Here is a 16701-nt window from a genome sequence, read left to right as displayed (position 1 = left end):
ATATGCTTCATTTTTTCGATGACATGGTAGTGAGGAACGGTATCGAATGCTTTCGCAAAATCAACGTACACCGCGTCGATTTGCCTCCTCATTTCCATTTCCCGTGATAGTGTAGGAACATAGCACATCAAGTTTGTTGTAGTTGAACGATGTCTTCTAAAACCGTGCTGGCGTCGGATATGAGAGGATGGATAAAGATAAAGGGATGGAACTGGATAAAGGGAAGGTTGATGTCTTGTGAAGGAATGTGGGCGAAACGGTTGTGACGTGGTACTGGTGATGACTTGCTGAAAACACTTTCGAAGTAAAGGGCGAAAAGGTTTGCTGCTTCCAAGTTAGAGCTGGACTGCACATCGTTGAGATATACGTTGGATGGAATGCGAGAAGATGATTTTCGCTTCTTAACAAAATCCCAAAAGCGTTAGGGGTCCTGTTTCACACTGGCCTGGATCCTTGATATATAATTATCGTAAGTGGCCTGTAGAACCGTTTTGTACAAAGATTCAACATCGTGCAGTTTTAGTCTGTCGCTGTCAGATTTCGTTAAAAAGAAACAGTGACGTGCTTTTCTAAGCTTATTCCGCAGAAGACGCAGCTCAGGGGTCCACCAGGGTTGATTAAAAGTTGAGTTAAACAATCGTTTTTTTTCCGTGGAACGAGATCGTTACGAACTGCGTAGAGCTGGTTGTAGAAAGATGTTAAAGCGCTGTCAACTGAATCGGCTTGCAGTACAAATGTTGAAATGTTTCTATAATGATATGACACCCCTCACTACTGTTGAAGAGGGGGGGGGAGGGAGTTCATAAAAATTTCTGGAATACTCGAGGACTAATCAAGCATATAGAACAAAATATGGCATGTAGAGGTCTACATGTATGTATTTGTATGGTGGCTCGAAACCCATCCTCTCTATGGAAGGGAGGGTTTCTATACAAATAAAACACAAACTTTTGCATAATTCGAGAACTATTCAAGCAAATGGAACCAAATTCGACATGTGGAGCAGGGATACCAAATGGGCAGATTTGTCTGCAAAACGCAGGTTTTTGGAGTCCGTATGCAGATTTTTATTGATTTGCAGATATTTGCAGTTTTACCTCGGTTTCTGCAGATTTTTTTCAGAGTCTCCATTTATTTGCGCAGATTTTCTTAAAATTTGTGCATTTGTCAAAAATATCTGGCATCTCTGATGTGGAGGTTTTTGGGAACAAGAAATGTTTTTATGGTGATTCGACACCCCTGCCTCTTCTAACAAAAACGGCTTCCATACAAATGAAACACGAATTTCTGTATAACTCCAGAACTATTCAAGTATATACAACCCACCACATGCAAATGTGAAAGTTTTTGGAGGCAAAAAATATGTTTATGGCGGTTCGACATCCCTTCTCTTCTTAAAAACTCAGGAACTAATCAAGTAAATGGAATCATATTTGGTATGTGAAGGTTATTGGGAGCAAGAAATATTTTTATGGTCCTTCCTTCCCTCTTCTGGAAAAGAGAGCTCCTATACAAATCAAACAAAAATTTCTGCTTAATTCAGGAATTAATCAAGCAAACGGAACAAAATTTGGTATGTGGAGGTTTTCGGGAGCCAGAAATGTTTCTATGATGGTTTGAGACCAATTTAAAAAAAAAACTGCCTAAATGATCGGAATGATGAGCAGAAGCCAAAAATCGACCTCAGACGCCATTTTCAAATCCAAGATGGAAACTTCAGGTTTCCGGAAAACAGCCAAAGATTACCGAATACCCACAATATCGGTATTTCCGAAACCGGAATAATGCCCAGAGGTTAGGAATTGACTTCAAATGCCATTTTAAAATTCAAGAATTGTTCCATGTTTTCTTGTAAAATTTGAGTTGAGTTCTGAAACGTTTTGTAAAATGGTCTATAGCCGTGTAGGGTAGTTTTTGTTTCGCTCGACTTGTGAATCGTCGTATTTCGGTGCTCCGATTTTCCACCTTTGCCGATAACGTTCGAAGTTCTGGTAGGTACGTGAACGTGTGGAGTGGATAATCTGTTTGGATGACTTTATGCGGTGAATGGTTGTAGAATGGAGCGACCCGTCTGAAAGCGCTGCAATGTTGTTGTAATAATTTATTTCAATTCATGTTTTCAGCCGCAGAGAGAAGCATAAGAACAACTATTGATATGTCACGAATTGGTCTCATGAAAGTTCATCACTGGGGACACAACATAAGAGCACACTATTTACATATTTTTCAAGTCTATTTTTATTATTTATTTTTGAGCTCTCTATCCCTCTCTCCTACTTTACAAAAATCTTAAATAGAGCGAAGTATGTAAATCTTTACAAAGTAGTCATCGATAACGCACAGTTTTTATGAATGTGTTTTGCCGCTTCGCTGAAAATTTGGCGATACAGGAGCTTGCGTTCCGTTGATCGCACAAACACCAAATTAACAAAATCGCTTGTATGTTAGTAGAAAATAAGCTCGTTAGCTAATGTCTGTCTGGAACTGCTTCGCTCTTTACGGCTGCTAAACCAGATTAACTGGGTAAATTGCTGAGTTCTTTGGCTATTTTTTTGCGGTTTCGCCAACTTATTATCAGTAGTCGAGTTTAATTTAAATAAATGGGAGCTAGTAATCAAGTAATCTTTTTTTTTTGCCAGTATATTTATAAGGCTGTTTTAAAATCGGTCAAAAAAAAATATCAACTCGACTACCACAAAAACTTCTTGAACGTTTGTTGACCACCCGTAACAGATCATAGAACCGGTACCGTTACCATGGAACTGACATACCCACCTTAGACGCCACCCGACCAGCTCCAGCAACATCCTCTGCCAATACCTAAATCATATGCTTGCTAATCTCAAGTACTTTTTGCCGTTCTCTGTTTGCATGTTTGTCTCCAGCAAACAAGCAAACAAAGCTCACGCGGAAAGCGGAAATCAAGGTACCAACAAGTTCAACTCGTCCGGGACACCGAACACGGAAGACACCGCTGAGACAAAGACGACGACTACGACAAAACCAATCCCGGGCCGGGGAACAATATGCAGCCGGCTTCCGACTTCAGCTCCATCCGGCAGGAGGAACCGGCAGATATTAACGCCTCGAGTTACAATTTAGAGAAGGACAACCGACCATACAAGTCGGCAAACACCGAAGCACTGTGCCAGTCTTTGTACAACCGTCATTTGGAAATCCGCAGCGATTTGTAGCACATCGCAACCGTACAACAAAGGGTGAAAAACGGGGCAAATATTAAACACTTGCTTCCTCCGATGCCGGTGCCTTCCGGCAGTCGGCTTCCTTCGTTACGGTGGTGTGCCGTTCTCCGTTTGCCGAGATTCTTTAATATTGAATAGTCATAAAGTTATGAAATATGTAGACCGATTTTTTTTTTCTCCCGCATTCTTCTTCTTACATTCCGTTTCACTCTTTGGCTTGAGAGCGGAAGAAATACTCGCTTCGCTAACAATGAAATTGTGTGCTAAAGCCCGTTCCGGCACTGCTGCCAACGACTGATGCTGCGGCGGAAGTCGGAATGGAATTCCGGCCGCTCCGAATCAATAAACTACCCGGGACGGGGCCGTGATGAACTGACAAATTCTCCAAGAAACTGTACCCGGGATATAGCTAACATACCAACCTGGATGGAAATTGCAAGCGTCTTAATTACGCATTCTGCTACCTACCTACCGACTACGTGTAAACATATCCGATAATGAAAAACAGGAAGACTGTTTGGTTTCAGTTGAAAGGTGTAGGATTTAGACCAGATAAAGATTTCGGAAGTGATGGGAGCTAAGAGGTGGATCATCATGTAAAACAACGTGTTATTTGCAGTACTTCGGACCGCTCGTGGTAATTGCATGGGGAGGGATGGCTCTGCTGTAAGTTAATAAAACACTACAAGGCAGCATTATAATCGTTATCGTCAGTGGAATGTTATTGGGGGAAATCGGTTACTGCATTCGAGGAATCATTATAGGGAGAAATTTAATTCCCGTTACATAATCATTGCTATTGTATTTTTTACTTGAATACTCCTATTAATGTGTGTTGATTTGTAAAAGCATTGGTTTAAATTTTTGAGAAAAACTAGGCTGTCTTTATACTTATTTCCAATGGTGTTTTTTGATACTTTGATACTTTGACTGGAAGGACTCTATTGCTCACATCCATAAGCTTTGAACTTCATTCAAATTCTTTAATTTTTGAACCAGGTTGAAGGTATGAGATCTTCTTGTAGATTTATTAAAACTTGCATAAATAAATGAAACCAGTACTGAACCAAGAATCTCACACAAATAATGTGCAAAAAATTGACGAAAAAAATATCTAATTTCCTGTTTAGTCTATTCGATGCTTTTCCCCTAAGCGATGACATCTTGCATTCCCCAATCGATGACAGCTGATCCTTCCGGCAATCGCTTGTGTTGTCTAGTCGGCAGAAAGTGGCCTAGTTAAACGAAAGGCATAACGAATCCTATTAAAATTGATGCCCGGTAGCGGTGCGATGCTAGGAGAAACAAAAACGTCGCATTGAGTAAAGTGGGGCAAAATTAAAACGATTCAGAATTAATAAATTATTAACTATCAATTGGTCAAAAATAATACTGCTACTGCAGCAAATTGCTTTCCGATTGATTTCAACTCCACTCTGCAGCTTGTTATTACCCCCTTGCACTACAGCAGTTGATTTTCACCGCCAACCATCGGTTTCCCCAACCCAAGGTGACGCAGCGGATTTTTTTTTTGCTATGCTCCTTGCCCAATTTTTTCCCCGGCGCCTTCGTCTATTTATTTATTGCGTTTATTATTACGTTCGGCGACGGCATCGTCAATAAGTTAAGCTTATACTAATTCAATTTGGTTTGTTTTTCGTTTCGCAGTACGAGTTCCCTTCGCAGTTACGCAAATCCCGCGTCCTAGGATGATGTCCCGCGGCACTCCCACGCACTGTGCCCGCCTGAATCGGGTGCGGTGTTGTTGATTTTCAATCACTCCTGCGTTTGTTGGTTGGAGATTTTTTTCTCTCTGTTGATGTTTCTCGTTGGACAATTTATCCGATGTTCGCCGACCGTTCTTTTGCCGCGGGGGACGATATTGGTTTAACAACGTCGAAAATCACTGGTTAAGCGGAAAGACTGCTCTGCGAGGACGGGAGTGTAGTAATCTTGTTAGCGAAAATGTTCACTGCTTGTTGGAAAATTAAAAATAAGAGCGAACGGCAGAACAAAAGAGCATCATAAAAAGTGATAAAAGTTGCGCTTCGCGTGTGCACAACTACATAGGGACTTCGGTGGAATTTTAATCGATTGCAAGTGAGAAAAAGTTAACGCTACTATGGAGGGCGGAGGAGGGCTCGACCGGGAGGGGACGGGGATGTTGACGCCGTTGTTTTTTATGGCTGCCACATTGTCTTCTAATGAGATTTTCCCTGTTTCTGTTATCTTTACACCCGTGGACGCAGGCAAAAGTTTCACACTGACGATAGTGATATCCACGGTGCCGATCCAGATAGCGACGTACACAAAGGCGATCAAAGTGACGGTGGACGGACCCCGGGAGCCACGGTCCAAAATTCGACACCAGGGCTTCCATCCGTTCGCCTTCGGGCCCCAACGGTTCGGACCGGATCCGCTGATGGGAACGCTGCCGTTCAAGCTGCCCGGTAAGTGTGCATTTACTTTATTCGGTTGTATCAAGCCATGTTTTTCGGGTGGATAATAATTATGAAGTCATGTTGTTACAAATGAAAACTGTCTCGAAACAAATTTTCGGTACAGTGGTTTTAATGTTCGTGATAGTGGTAATAGAAATTGTTTCCAAAATTTCGGCCGCAATAATTATGATTATATCTTAGATTTTTATCAACTTTTAGATATCAGTGAAATTTTATGATTTTGATATTGGTAAGTCACTTCTCAGACTTGGTAAAAATTTTTCACTAACTTTCTCGCAGAAGCAATTTGATACTCTGCTCTATCAAGTACATAATTTTCATTTTGGAGATGAAATGAAATGTGGGATATGGATTATTATTATTATTGATGTTTGTTTAGGGAGTGTTTTAACCATTTAGTCATTTATCACTCGGATATGGTTTAATTATTCCATAAAATAATGAATACAATTAATTTACGTATTTATTTTTTCATCAATTTTATTTATTTATTTATTAGTTTTTTAATGTTAAGAAATAAATAAAAATTAATTCACAGAACATATTTAAATACTACAAGGTATACAGCCCTAGGGTTGTATGAAATGGTGACTACATAAACACTGTAATGAGAGGATTTTTTGTTACAAAATGTACAGAGTCTGCAGACAGAATCAATGTGTTTGCTCAGTGACTGTACGTATTTTTATTTTCAGCCTCCCCTGGAAATCAATTTTTGAAATATATTCAACAACACTCGAAAGAATATGGTTTTGTTTGGCGATATTATGCCTGTAGTATTTTTTTTTTGTACCAAAACATGTATTTGATAAGGCACTAGCAAGAAGCACCAAGAATTTCTCGTAATGCGTCAAAGTCAGAATTAACTCTATATCCTCAAAAACCAAATTCAATAATACTTACGTTATCATAATGAATGGTTTTATCTTATTTAACTCTGATAAAATCAAATTTATAATATGGATCTTAGTTTTAAAATAATATGGAAGCCTTCACAAAGGTTCATTAATTGGCAAACATAAGAAGATATGCTAAACAAAATTATTAACAAGTTCCAGCAAAAAATCGTAGCAGTCAACAGTTCCACTTTTGTTTTTTGCTTGACAATTTTTTTTTCATTTACCTACAACTACATTCACTGTATTACGAAAACAGCTTTTATTCGCTTATTATGGTAAAGCTTAGAATAATAATATATCATCTAACAATTTTGAAACGTAAAAAGAGATTCTGAATGAATCTTAGTAAACAAACGTAAAATTTACAAGCATTCGCAGGCTCTTACTCTTCCATACATGCATATATTTAGGAATTTACTCTTTCGAAACTATCCGGTCACGATTTTTTAGTGAATATCCGTTACAAAATCATCATCAGCAGCAGCATTGCAGTTAGAAATGTACGAACAAAAGTATACCACTGCAATACGAATAGTACCGCTGCAGTACGTAAAGTACCGCTGCAGTACGAATAGAAGTGTACCGCTGAAATGTACGAATAGAAGAGTACCGCTGCAATCATAGACGACGAGAGACCTGCGGTTCTCTACTCCACTGGTACTGTTGCTTTTACCAGCATATTTTCTTTCAAGACATCAGTTTTCATTAGGTTCTGAAAGCAGGTTTAGAAATTGTTTAATAATGGGGATTGTTTCAAACTTTTCGGAAAACTTTTACCTTCGAGACATCATATTAGTCTAAGCTCATGGGAGCAAGAATTAATTGACCTATTAGGACGGGGAGGCTCTGTCAATTTTTTTTTCGATATTGATACAGAGAATATCACAGGGAACGGATGGTGTCAATTCACGTCATCTTTGCTACGAATGCTCGCATGTAATTGGTTCATCGTTCGTGTAAATTTGTCATTGAAACTTTTTTTTTACCGCTTAGCAATGAAATTAGAGTGATAACTAGCATATTACAAAACTGTTATACATTTTATCTATCCAACAACATATTGGTTATTGTTATTCATCATGTGGTTATGCTGTCATTAACGTTTGAAATCTGACGCAACATTTGCCAGCTTCATTTCCAATTTTACAGAATGCATCCCATTAAAGTAAACAAAGACGTAGTCCCACGTCAAAAAAAAATTTCACTTTATCGTTGACATCGGTTGAGGGCCAAATTTGGCAGATTGAGAACCTAATAAAGGTTTATATAAAGATGTGTTCTTTATAACAAATTTGGATTTATTTACAAAAACTCGCCAGTCCTTCAGAAAAATTTTTGGAGGCGTAGAAAAATTCCATTATGTTTCCAGTTTTCAAAAGTGCTGATCACAGCAACGTCAAAAATTACCGTGGCATCATTAGTTTATCTGCTGGCTCGAAACCGTTTGAATTAGTCGTAAGTGCAACTATGCTACGTAGCACTGGGCACTACATTTCCCCTAACCAGCATACTTTTATGCTTGGCCGCTCGGCGACTACGAATCTTCTGGACTTAACCTCTAGTTGCATTAATGAACTGGAATGTAAAGCACGATGAATCATCGAATATTGTTGGGCAAGATCTTGCGAATGGGTTCTTCGTGTCAGTTCGTAGAATGGCCATGCTCATATTTGTGCGATGAAGTTATGCGAGTAAAACTGAGATCACAATTATCGCCTCCACTCACTAATAGATCGGGTGTACCGCAAGCCAGTAAGTTGGGACCGCTGTTGTTTATTTTATTTTTCAATTACGCTGCTGCTGCACTTGGAGTTGGCTGTAGGCTGTTTCATGCTGACGACCCTGAAATATTTTTGATGATTCGTTCCTACGAGGATTGTCGACGTCTACAGGATATGTTAAATTTGATCGTGTATTGGAGTAAATTAAATTGTTTAACAATCGGAATTGCTTATTGCGGCGTAATGACTTTTCATCGCCTAAAATCGCCTATATTATTCAATTATCAAATAGATGGTCAAACACTGAATAGAGTTGAATACGTAAAAGATCTTGGTGTGACTCTCGATCCTGAACTGACTTTTCATCGTCATCGCGCGATAGCTATTTAGAAATCCACTCGCCAGCTAGGACTCTTACCAAAAGGACGCGACTTCAAAGAGCCGTACTATCTAAAATCACTGTATTGTGCTCTTTTCCGCCCTGTCCTTGAAAACGCAAACCTTTTTTTTTGATGCCACACCAACTCCATAGGAATCTACGCATAGAACGTGTGCAGCGAAGATTCATACGGATGGCTCTTCGGGACCTGCCTTGATGAAAATCTGACAATCTGCTCATCTGACAATCGTACTCAGGCCGCTGCTGCTTACACAACCTAGAAACTTTAGAACGTCTCCGCAAGATACAGCAGGTTTTGTGGCAAAGCTGCTGGATGGTGAGGTTGATTCTCCAAAACTTCTGTCGTTGTTGAATTTGTTGAACTGACAAATCGTTTTCATCACACGAACTTCCGTCGCAATAAACGAATTGCCTCATGCATTAGCATGTTTAATCGCGTGGAGGAATATTTTGTGTTTGGTGAACCTTCGTTTAATTTGACGAAAAAGCTAGCAAGGATAAGTTTTTGGTATTATATATTAGTGTTATACTAGTTTATGAAGAGTCAGTCAAATAAACTTTATACACAAATAAAGAAATAAACAATAACGAAACGAAAAGTTTTTCCATTAGTTTCTGTTAAGCGAGGGCCTAGCGTAGCTGGTAACGTCTCCGCCAACCACGCTCGACGCCTGGGTTCAAATTCCAACGCCGACATAGCTGTCGCTGGTTGTGGGGTGGCGTGTTCCACTCAAAACCAACCCAACTGGTATAGATCCAATCCTAGCCGACATCGGGAGATTTTCTGGGGCGAAGAATCTCTGGGATCACACCTTCCATTGCATGAGCAAGTAAAGCTGTTGGGGTCCTGGGTGGAGTCGCCTCCCCGGGCGTCGGTGATTGGCACAAACAGCAGTGGCGGAGCTAGACCGACCGAAAATAAGCGAGAATAAAAAAAATAGTTTCTGTTCTAAGAAAAATGAAAACCAAATCAATTTAGTCTTTGACATGCCTATTTTTAAAGATATCCTACTTTTCCCTTTTTTATCTCCGAAGTTTCACAGATTCTCAGAGCAAGTATTTTCTAGGTAAAATTAGAGTTAGACGTATTCTGAATTCCTAGAAATGAGAAGCACGTACGTTGTGTGTGGAGATATCGGAAATCACTTACACCATCGATCTTATAGGTTAATTTCTCAACAGAAATAGTATTAAGGAGACAGAAAAAAATAGCATCGTCAAATAAATGAAAGTTTGCATCTCTTCGATGCGCGAATGTTGTTCTACCATCTGTTCTTTGTGCGAGGGCCGACGGTCGTTGTACATTTAAGGGCAAAAGACTGCTGCGACGTACACTAGCGAAGCAAATTAAATGGCAGGGTTGATCTTTTACAAGCCTGTCAACAACATTCCATAATCTAGCTGCTCTTTTTGATCTTGTTCGCTCAGTTTCTGAGGGCCATTTGACTATAAAAATTTCAGAAACGAGATGACTACCAGAGGCCATCAAATAAACAAAAAAATACATTAACAGTAACGATGCACAGTGCGTTAAATGTTTGGGAGCGAGGGACAAAAAGGAAAACAGCCATCATAGTATTTGTTTTCAATTGGTGTGTCATAAAATGTGTTTACTATCGATGAGAGCTACTATTTGCAAAATTGGCGAATATCAAATACGTAATCGCAAAAATGTTTCAAACGCCATTTTTTGTACAGAAGCATAAAATGATAATTTCTCAAGAATATTATTCATTTCGATCTAAAAGGCTTGAAAAGCATATTCAAATAATTTCTGAGCGATAAAAGAATGACCTGAATGCCATCATATTTAATATTCATTATTGTTTTCGTTTGTTTCCTTTTTGATAATGATTATATACGGTTTACAGCTGCAAAACATTAAGAAATCGTTAATCCAGGAATCTTTTATGTGTTTTACACATAAATTACGTGTTATACATGAAAATAAGGGACAGATGTACGATAAATTGCTAACTCTTGGTATTAGAGGTATCATTCGAAAACGCGAATCCCGGTTGAAAGAGCAAACTTGAGCAATGGCAATCACTTCCACAGTTTGAAGGATATTCCAAATAAGGGCAAAAAGTGAAATTCAGAGAGGAACTTTGGGGTACTTTTTTTGACGATCGATTTTAAATCGAATCGTCTTTTTTCTCTAAGCATAAAGAAGTATGACCAAGAAGCCTTTAACTACCAAATGCGCTACGTTATGTCTCAATAGTAACGTTTAGAATGTAGTAGTTACGTGCGCTACCGTTGCCGTTTGGGTTTTAACTTGAAAAGATTAAGAGTATATTAAAAAATTAATTTGAAAACTAAGAATTTTTTTGAAAAATAACGTGTTTGCTGGATAGTTGAAACCACTTCACAGTAGATATGGAACGCATCGTATGGGTAAACTTAAGAGGTTGATAATATCATTACAGTATGCCTCAAACATGTAAAAAACATATCAGCATATAGAGTTGGTTCAAAAAGAAATCCACTTTTTTGATTTTTGTCTACACGCAAAAGTTCAAGACTTGTACAATCATTTTACTTCCCGATTCGCACAAATTTTGCACTAAAATCGCACAATAAATGTGTGAAAGGATAACGCAACAGTTGTACTGCGAATCAGGGTTGATATTTGTTGACACTCTTGAGTGAAAGTGAAAAAAGCATCCATAAACGTTATTTTTTTACAATCCTTTCAGAGTTCTCCCTTCCCGCTTTTTGCATGAAGGTGAACTGTCAGAACACCTCATTATATTTCATGCGATGGAAGCAAGACAACAAAATAAGTTTATCAGTTAACGAAGATTGTTAAGGCATCGGTCAGTGTCAGTGAAAAAGTGTTTCGGTGAGGTTCATTTTGGTTGAGTGGACTGTTTGTTTTTCTTTTTCGCTTTGAAGTGAAGATCATTTGGTTGGATTTGTCGTCAAATTTTATTCCGTAACCGTGAACGATGCGCGCGATCTATTTCATCTGCGTGTAACAGCACGTTACTAGGATGAAAATCTAGTGTATCTGAAAGAGTGCTGCGATCATTGGAAGTGAAAATTGAAAATGATTGGCTGTGATTTTCGAAGAATTTTGCTGGGGAAAATGACTTTTATCAGCACTGCTGCGAATACATTGACACAGATTGAAATCAGAATATGTATCATATATCGGTACTTTATTTCTCACATCGATTGTATTAGTGACTGCTACTCATGTGAACTCACCAGATTTATATAGCCATAATACTCGATCGATTTATCTCGATGGATTTGGTCATTTAAAAGTACCATTGAATGATTTGCAAAAAATAACGAAACAAAATTATGCTAACAACATTTTGTAATCAACGCTAGCTTTACCGAAAACCCTCCATTCCACAAAGCCACAAAAGCGTTGCTGGCTTTTTATGGCAACACTTGTAAATTGTGAATAATTATTATTTGTCATTCTGTGCACGCGCTTTTTTCTCAAGCGACGAGCGAAATTTCTCTCTCGCTCGTAGAATTTCCATGTACGTGCGACAAAACTAGACACGTCACATACAATTTGCAGGTTGCTCTTTCGCTTCTCTTTCGGTTCGGATTGCGACGCGCAAGGCGATATCTTGTTGCTTAACGAATTGAGCGAGACACCCGTGCTGTACATACTTGATACCAGTGTTGCGTGTATGGTACGTTGCACTGTTCGATGTTTCAACAGCTTCTCACTAGAGTGAAAGCTTAGATTTTTTTTGCAGGAACGTCTTCCGTTACTTGAACTCTTTCTCTCCCATACAGTGGTTTAAAAGTCCATTTTAAAGCGCTTAATTGATAATTCCACATAAGTTGGATATGGAATTATGACGTTTTCAGCAAAATTGATAGGTATGACCCCCTTCATCTTTTGGTGCTATGAGATTTGTGATTAATCTACCCAAATGGAAGATGCAAAATAACACGAAAAACCAATACGACCAATTTTGCCGAAGACACGAAATTCGTATCTCTTACTCAAATTGACATTGGGAGTTTTTATCAAAAAAAGACCTGTTAAAACACATTTTTCAATGAAACATATTTTTTTTTTATTTTCTCGGCCTTCACTATGTTCTACAAAGTTGTTAGTAGAACTATGAGTTATGGACTATTTTTTAATTTTTTTTGCCATAATTTAAATCTCTGTATCTTTCTCAGGGGCAGATAGATGCAGATTCGGTATCCAGCATATAAAAGTACAACAATATATTAGAACATGGTAATTTCATAGGGTAAAGCAGGACAAATCAAAGTTTATTTTTGTTTATTTTTTGCTGCTAGTAACAATTATCAAACTTGCGCAGAAGGTTGGTCCCACGATGGGTTAGGGGCGTTTTATACATGCTTACCCTATGCTTGTTTTTAGTTCACCTCGAAGGTTCCCAATCAAAAACAATATGGACTTTTACACCACTGTGCCATGGTGCCCCCAGGATCAACTCTCTCTGCCTTTCTCTCACTCTCTCTGCCTCTTTCTTACTATCACACTCTCTTTATTTGTGTCCCTCTAACACTCTCTGTCTGTCCCTCTCTCAGCCACTCTTTCTGTCCCACTCTCACTCTCACTCTCTATCTCTGTCTCTCTCTCACTCTCTCTCCCTCACTCTCTCTGTGTCTCTCTCAGTCTTTCTCTGTCTCTCATTCTCTATCGCTCTCATTCTCTCTCACTTTATCTTACTCTCTCTTTTTATGTAACTCTCTCTCTCTCTCTTTCTTTCTGTCTCTCTCTCTCCGTTGTACGGTTATTATGATGTTCCCCTGTTTTGATGACATTCCATGGGGAGGTGCATACAGATCCTAGGGTCACCGATGACAGCCTAGAGCAAAAACTGTTTTACCCAACCAATCAGTGTGTGGTGATCTCTCCTCTAATCACAAGCTCTTAACCTCCTGAGCAACTTTGCTGAAGACCACAACTCTCTAGGTTTCCAGAATCAAAAGATAGAGTTACATTGATCTGCCCAAATCAAGTGATGCTAAACTTTTCGGGGTGTTGCAATATTCAAACTGGGTGTTGCAATACTCAGTAAAGGGATTCCAAACTTATGACGGGTAGTGTATAAGATACGGCACTGAGAAGCGACCAACCTCCGAGTTTTTTATGTGGAAAAATCTGAGTTTCGAGTTTTAATCCAACACTACTATCTACGCCGAAAAACGCTATTCGAGACCAAGTCCAAGATGGATAGGTATATTCTGGACTCTGCACAATTGATTGGAACGATCCATAAGTGGTTTATAGAGTTTCGTTGTGGCTGTATGAGCACAGTTGATGCTGAACGATCCGGGCGCCCAAAAGAGGTCATTACACCAGAAAGTGGAATTGGAAGGGTAGCTAATGCTGTAGGCAAGGCATGTCACTAGAATGCGTGGGCAATAAGAAGAAGCTCTGCGCGCGATGGATGCCGCGTTTGCTTAAAAGCAAAGCCTTGGTGCTACATTCCGTATCTGAACTCGACCTTTTGTTTACTATACACAGACTTCGCAGCCGACTGTTTAGTGTACAGGACAATTGCGGGGCTAGCACTACGATCCTACTGACACTAACAGTCTCTCCCGAGCCGAGACTCGAAGCTTCGACGACTTGCTTGTTAGGCTAGCATCATACCTCGAGACCAGCTGGGAGAGCCGCGTTTACTCACAGTGGACCAAAAACGAATTCGTGTGACGACTTCCCAGCAGAATTTGGCATTATTTTCGTGTAAGCCGACCGAGTTTTTGAACTGATTCATAACCATGGGTGAAACCTGAAACCATTACTACACTGTCAAGTCAACGCAACAGGCAAAACAGTGGGTTTTACCGGGCCGAAGTACAACAATGGGTAAAAAGGTTATGGCCTCCATATTTCGGGCTGCACATGGCATAATATTTGTGGATTTTCTTGAAAAAGGTTAAACCATAACCGGAGCATACTATTCATCATTATTAAACTGATTGAAAATCAAAATCGCCGAAGGACGACCGCATTCCAAGAAGAAAAAACTGCTTTAACATCACAACAGTGCGCCTGTTTATTTATGCTTAGTTGCAAAATTGCATGAAATTGGCTCCGAATTGCTTCCTCAGCCATCGTATTCACCAGACCTGGCCCCTAGCGACTATAACTTGTTCTCTGACCTGAAGAGATGGTTCACCGATAAGCATTTTTACTCAAATGAGCAGCTCATAGCTGGAATTGAGGCGTATTTTGGAGACCTTTCAGTCGAGTACTTTGCGGACGGTATCAAAAAGTTAGAAAATCGTTGGACTCGCCGAACCGACCTTAAAAGAGCATATGTTGAAAAATAAAACCGACTTTTCCAAAAAAAAAAAACGTCTCCGTGTTTCATTTTTCAGATGCTTATCAGACTGCCTATAACATAAATGTTTCAACACCGGTAATAATATCATATGGTTCATATTTGCTTATGATTCACAGCAGTTTTCGCGCTTGTGAACGATGACAGCTTCACAAGATAAATAAAGCAACTCATATCCGCAAAGCGTGGATTTCTTTCAGCATAATAAAGACGTCCAAACAAATGCGAGAGATTATCTAAGATTATGCTCCTGCTGTTGCCAATGCCGCCCTGGACGAGGTGCACCTCGTACTTAGTATGCCTAGGGCAATACTAATAGCGACTAAACGAAAAACTTTTCCCCCTCGGAGGCGCAATCGAAAGACCGAGTTTAAAACGGTTTGGCTGCTACCGCCGCCACCAATTGTACCCCCTCTCGCTCGAAAAACCCGGGAGCTTACCGCGCTAATACTTCCAACATATTCTAAGAAATAAACACTGTCATTTATTTCAATTTTCACTGTCCTAAAGGATTGTGATTAATGTTGCGTTTTTCGGGAGCAACCCTCTGTTTCACCCCGGTCGGGCGCGATTTTCACGGAATGTGGTGCTAACGAGCCGTCGCCAGGCAACATAGTCGGCATCCTTGGTTTCGGCTTATCAAACCAGAGCTGGAAACAAACAGCCTCGGGGACTGGGTGAAGGAAAACTCCTCCGAGTGAATGACTTTAAAACAAAAGTGTTGAGTTTCAGTTCCTACATTTGCGAAGGCGGCTGCCGTTTAAAGTCGCTCTCGAACAAGTACCCTCCGGGGATGGCACACGCGGTGATATCGATTATACTCGCGGATGCTTCCTTTGTTGCCTGCGCAGTCATCGGCATCGGCCTGGTAAAACAACAGCTGGAGGAGTATGAAAGCGCAGAATAATAATTATTTTCGCGCTCAACTTGAAGGGTGAAAAACAAAACCAGTGTCTTCACCTCGCCGTGGGTGGCATTTTAGGGGATTCGACGTTAAGGAGCAAAATTAAAACACTTCATCCTGTCTCGCTCTCTTTAACCGCGCTCGGATGATGGCACGGAGTAAGGGCTGCAAAATGACGGGTACCGGTGCCGGAAGGAAGAGACCGTTTCCAGCCGGCGGAACGGGCGAAGGAGGGATGCTCGTTTGTGTTGCTTTGACTTCTGGCTGGGGTTGTGACAGGTTGCACCAAGTAAAGTGTCGAAGAAAGTTATTATACTGTTTTGGAATAGGAAAAATGACAGAATTTGCAAATACTTTGAAAACAAATAGTCGAATCTTCCGCTACTGCATTTCAGAAATCTTTGCATCAATGTTTTTTAGTTGACAACTGAAAATGCTGTTACTGCAAATAAACAAAAATGTGGAAGACTTTCTGGACGTTTTTCGTGTAAACATACTTTCAGATTTCAATGAAACGTTGTGGGCTTGATGACATTAGTGAATTAGTGAAAAGTGTCTTTTTTAATTGCCCACCACTACCCCCACACCAGAGAGCTCAAATTGAGCTCCCTGGTAGTTGACTCATCTTAAGTACAAAAAAAAAAAACATAATAAAAACTGATAAAATAATAATAATAAATTATTCATTGGTGTGTTTGTTATAGTGATGAACACTTAACAATGTTCATCTACATATTATAACTATTAACGAATTTTATGTACCATTGAACGGTCTTGAAGCACTATTTTTTCCAACATTATTTATTT

The 16701-nt window shown here is 39.6% G+C and overlaps 1 protein-coding gene across 3 annotated transcripts in view; it reads left to right on the top strand.

Moving 5' to 3' along the window:
* Positions 1-16701, top strand: part of LOC129717854 (segmentation protein Runt) — a 156560-nt gene that overhangs the window by 74582 nt on the left and 65277 nt on the right. For 2 of the 3 annotated variants that reach the window (XM_055668070.1, XM_055668071.1), the window contains exon 4: positions 5453-5653. The exons of the other annotated variant lie outside the window; for it this stretch is intronic. In XM_055668070.1, the coding sequence (XP_055524045.1) occupies positions 5453-5653 (201 nt within the window). The remainder of the gene's footprint in view (positions 1-5452; positions 5654-16701) is intronic. 3 annotated transcript variants of the gene reach the window in all.

This window comes from Wyeomyia smithii, chromosome 1, assembly GCF_029784165.1.
Source record: "Wyeomyia smithii strain HCP4-BCI-WySm-NY-G18 chromosome 1, ASM2978416v1, whole genome shotgun sequence".
NCBI classification, from domain to species: domain Eukaryota; kingdom Metazoa; phylum Arthropoda; class Insecta; order Diptera; family Culicidae; genus Wyeomyia; species Wyeomyia smithii.
Note: the sequence above shows the minus strand (reverse complement) of the source record. Positions and strands in the feature narration are given on the sequence as shown.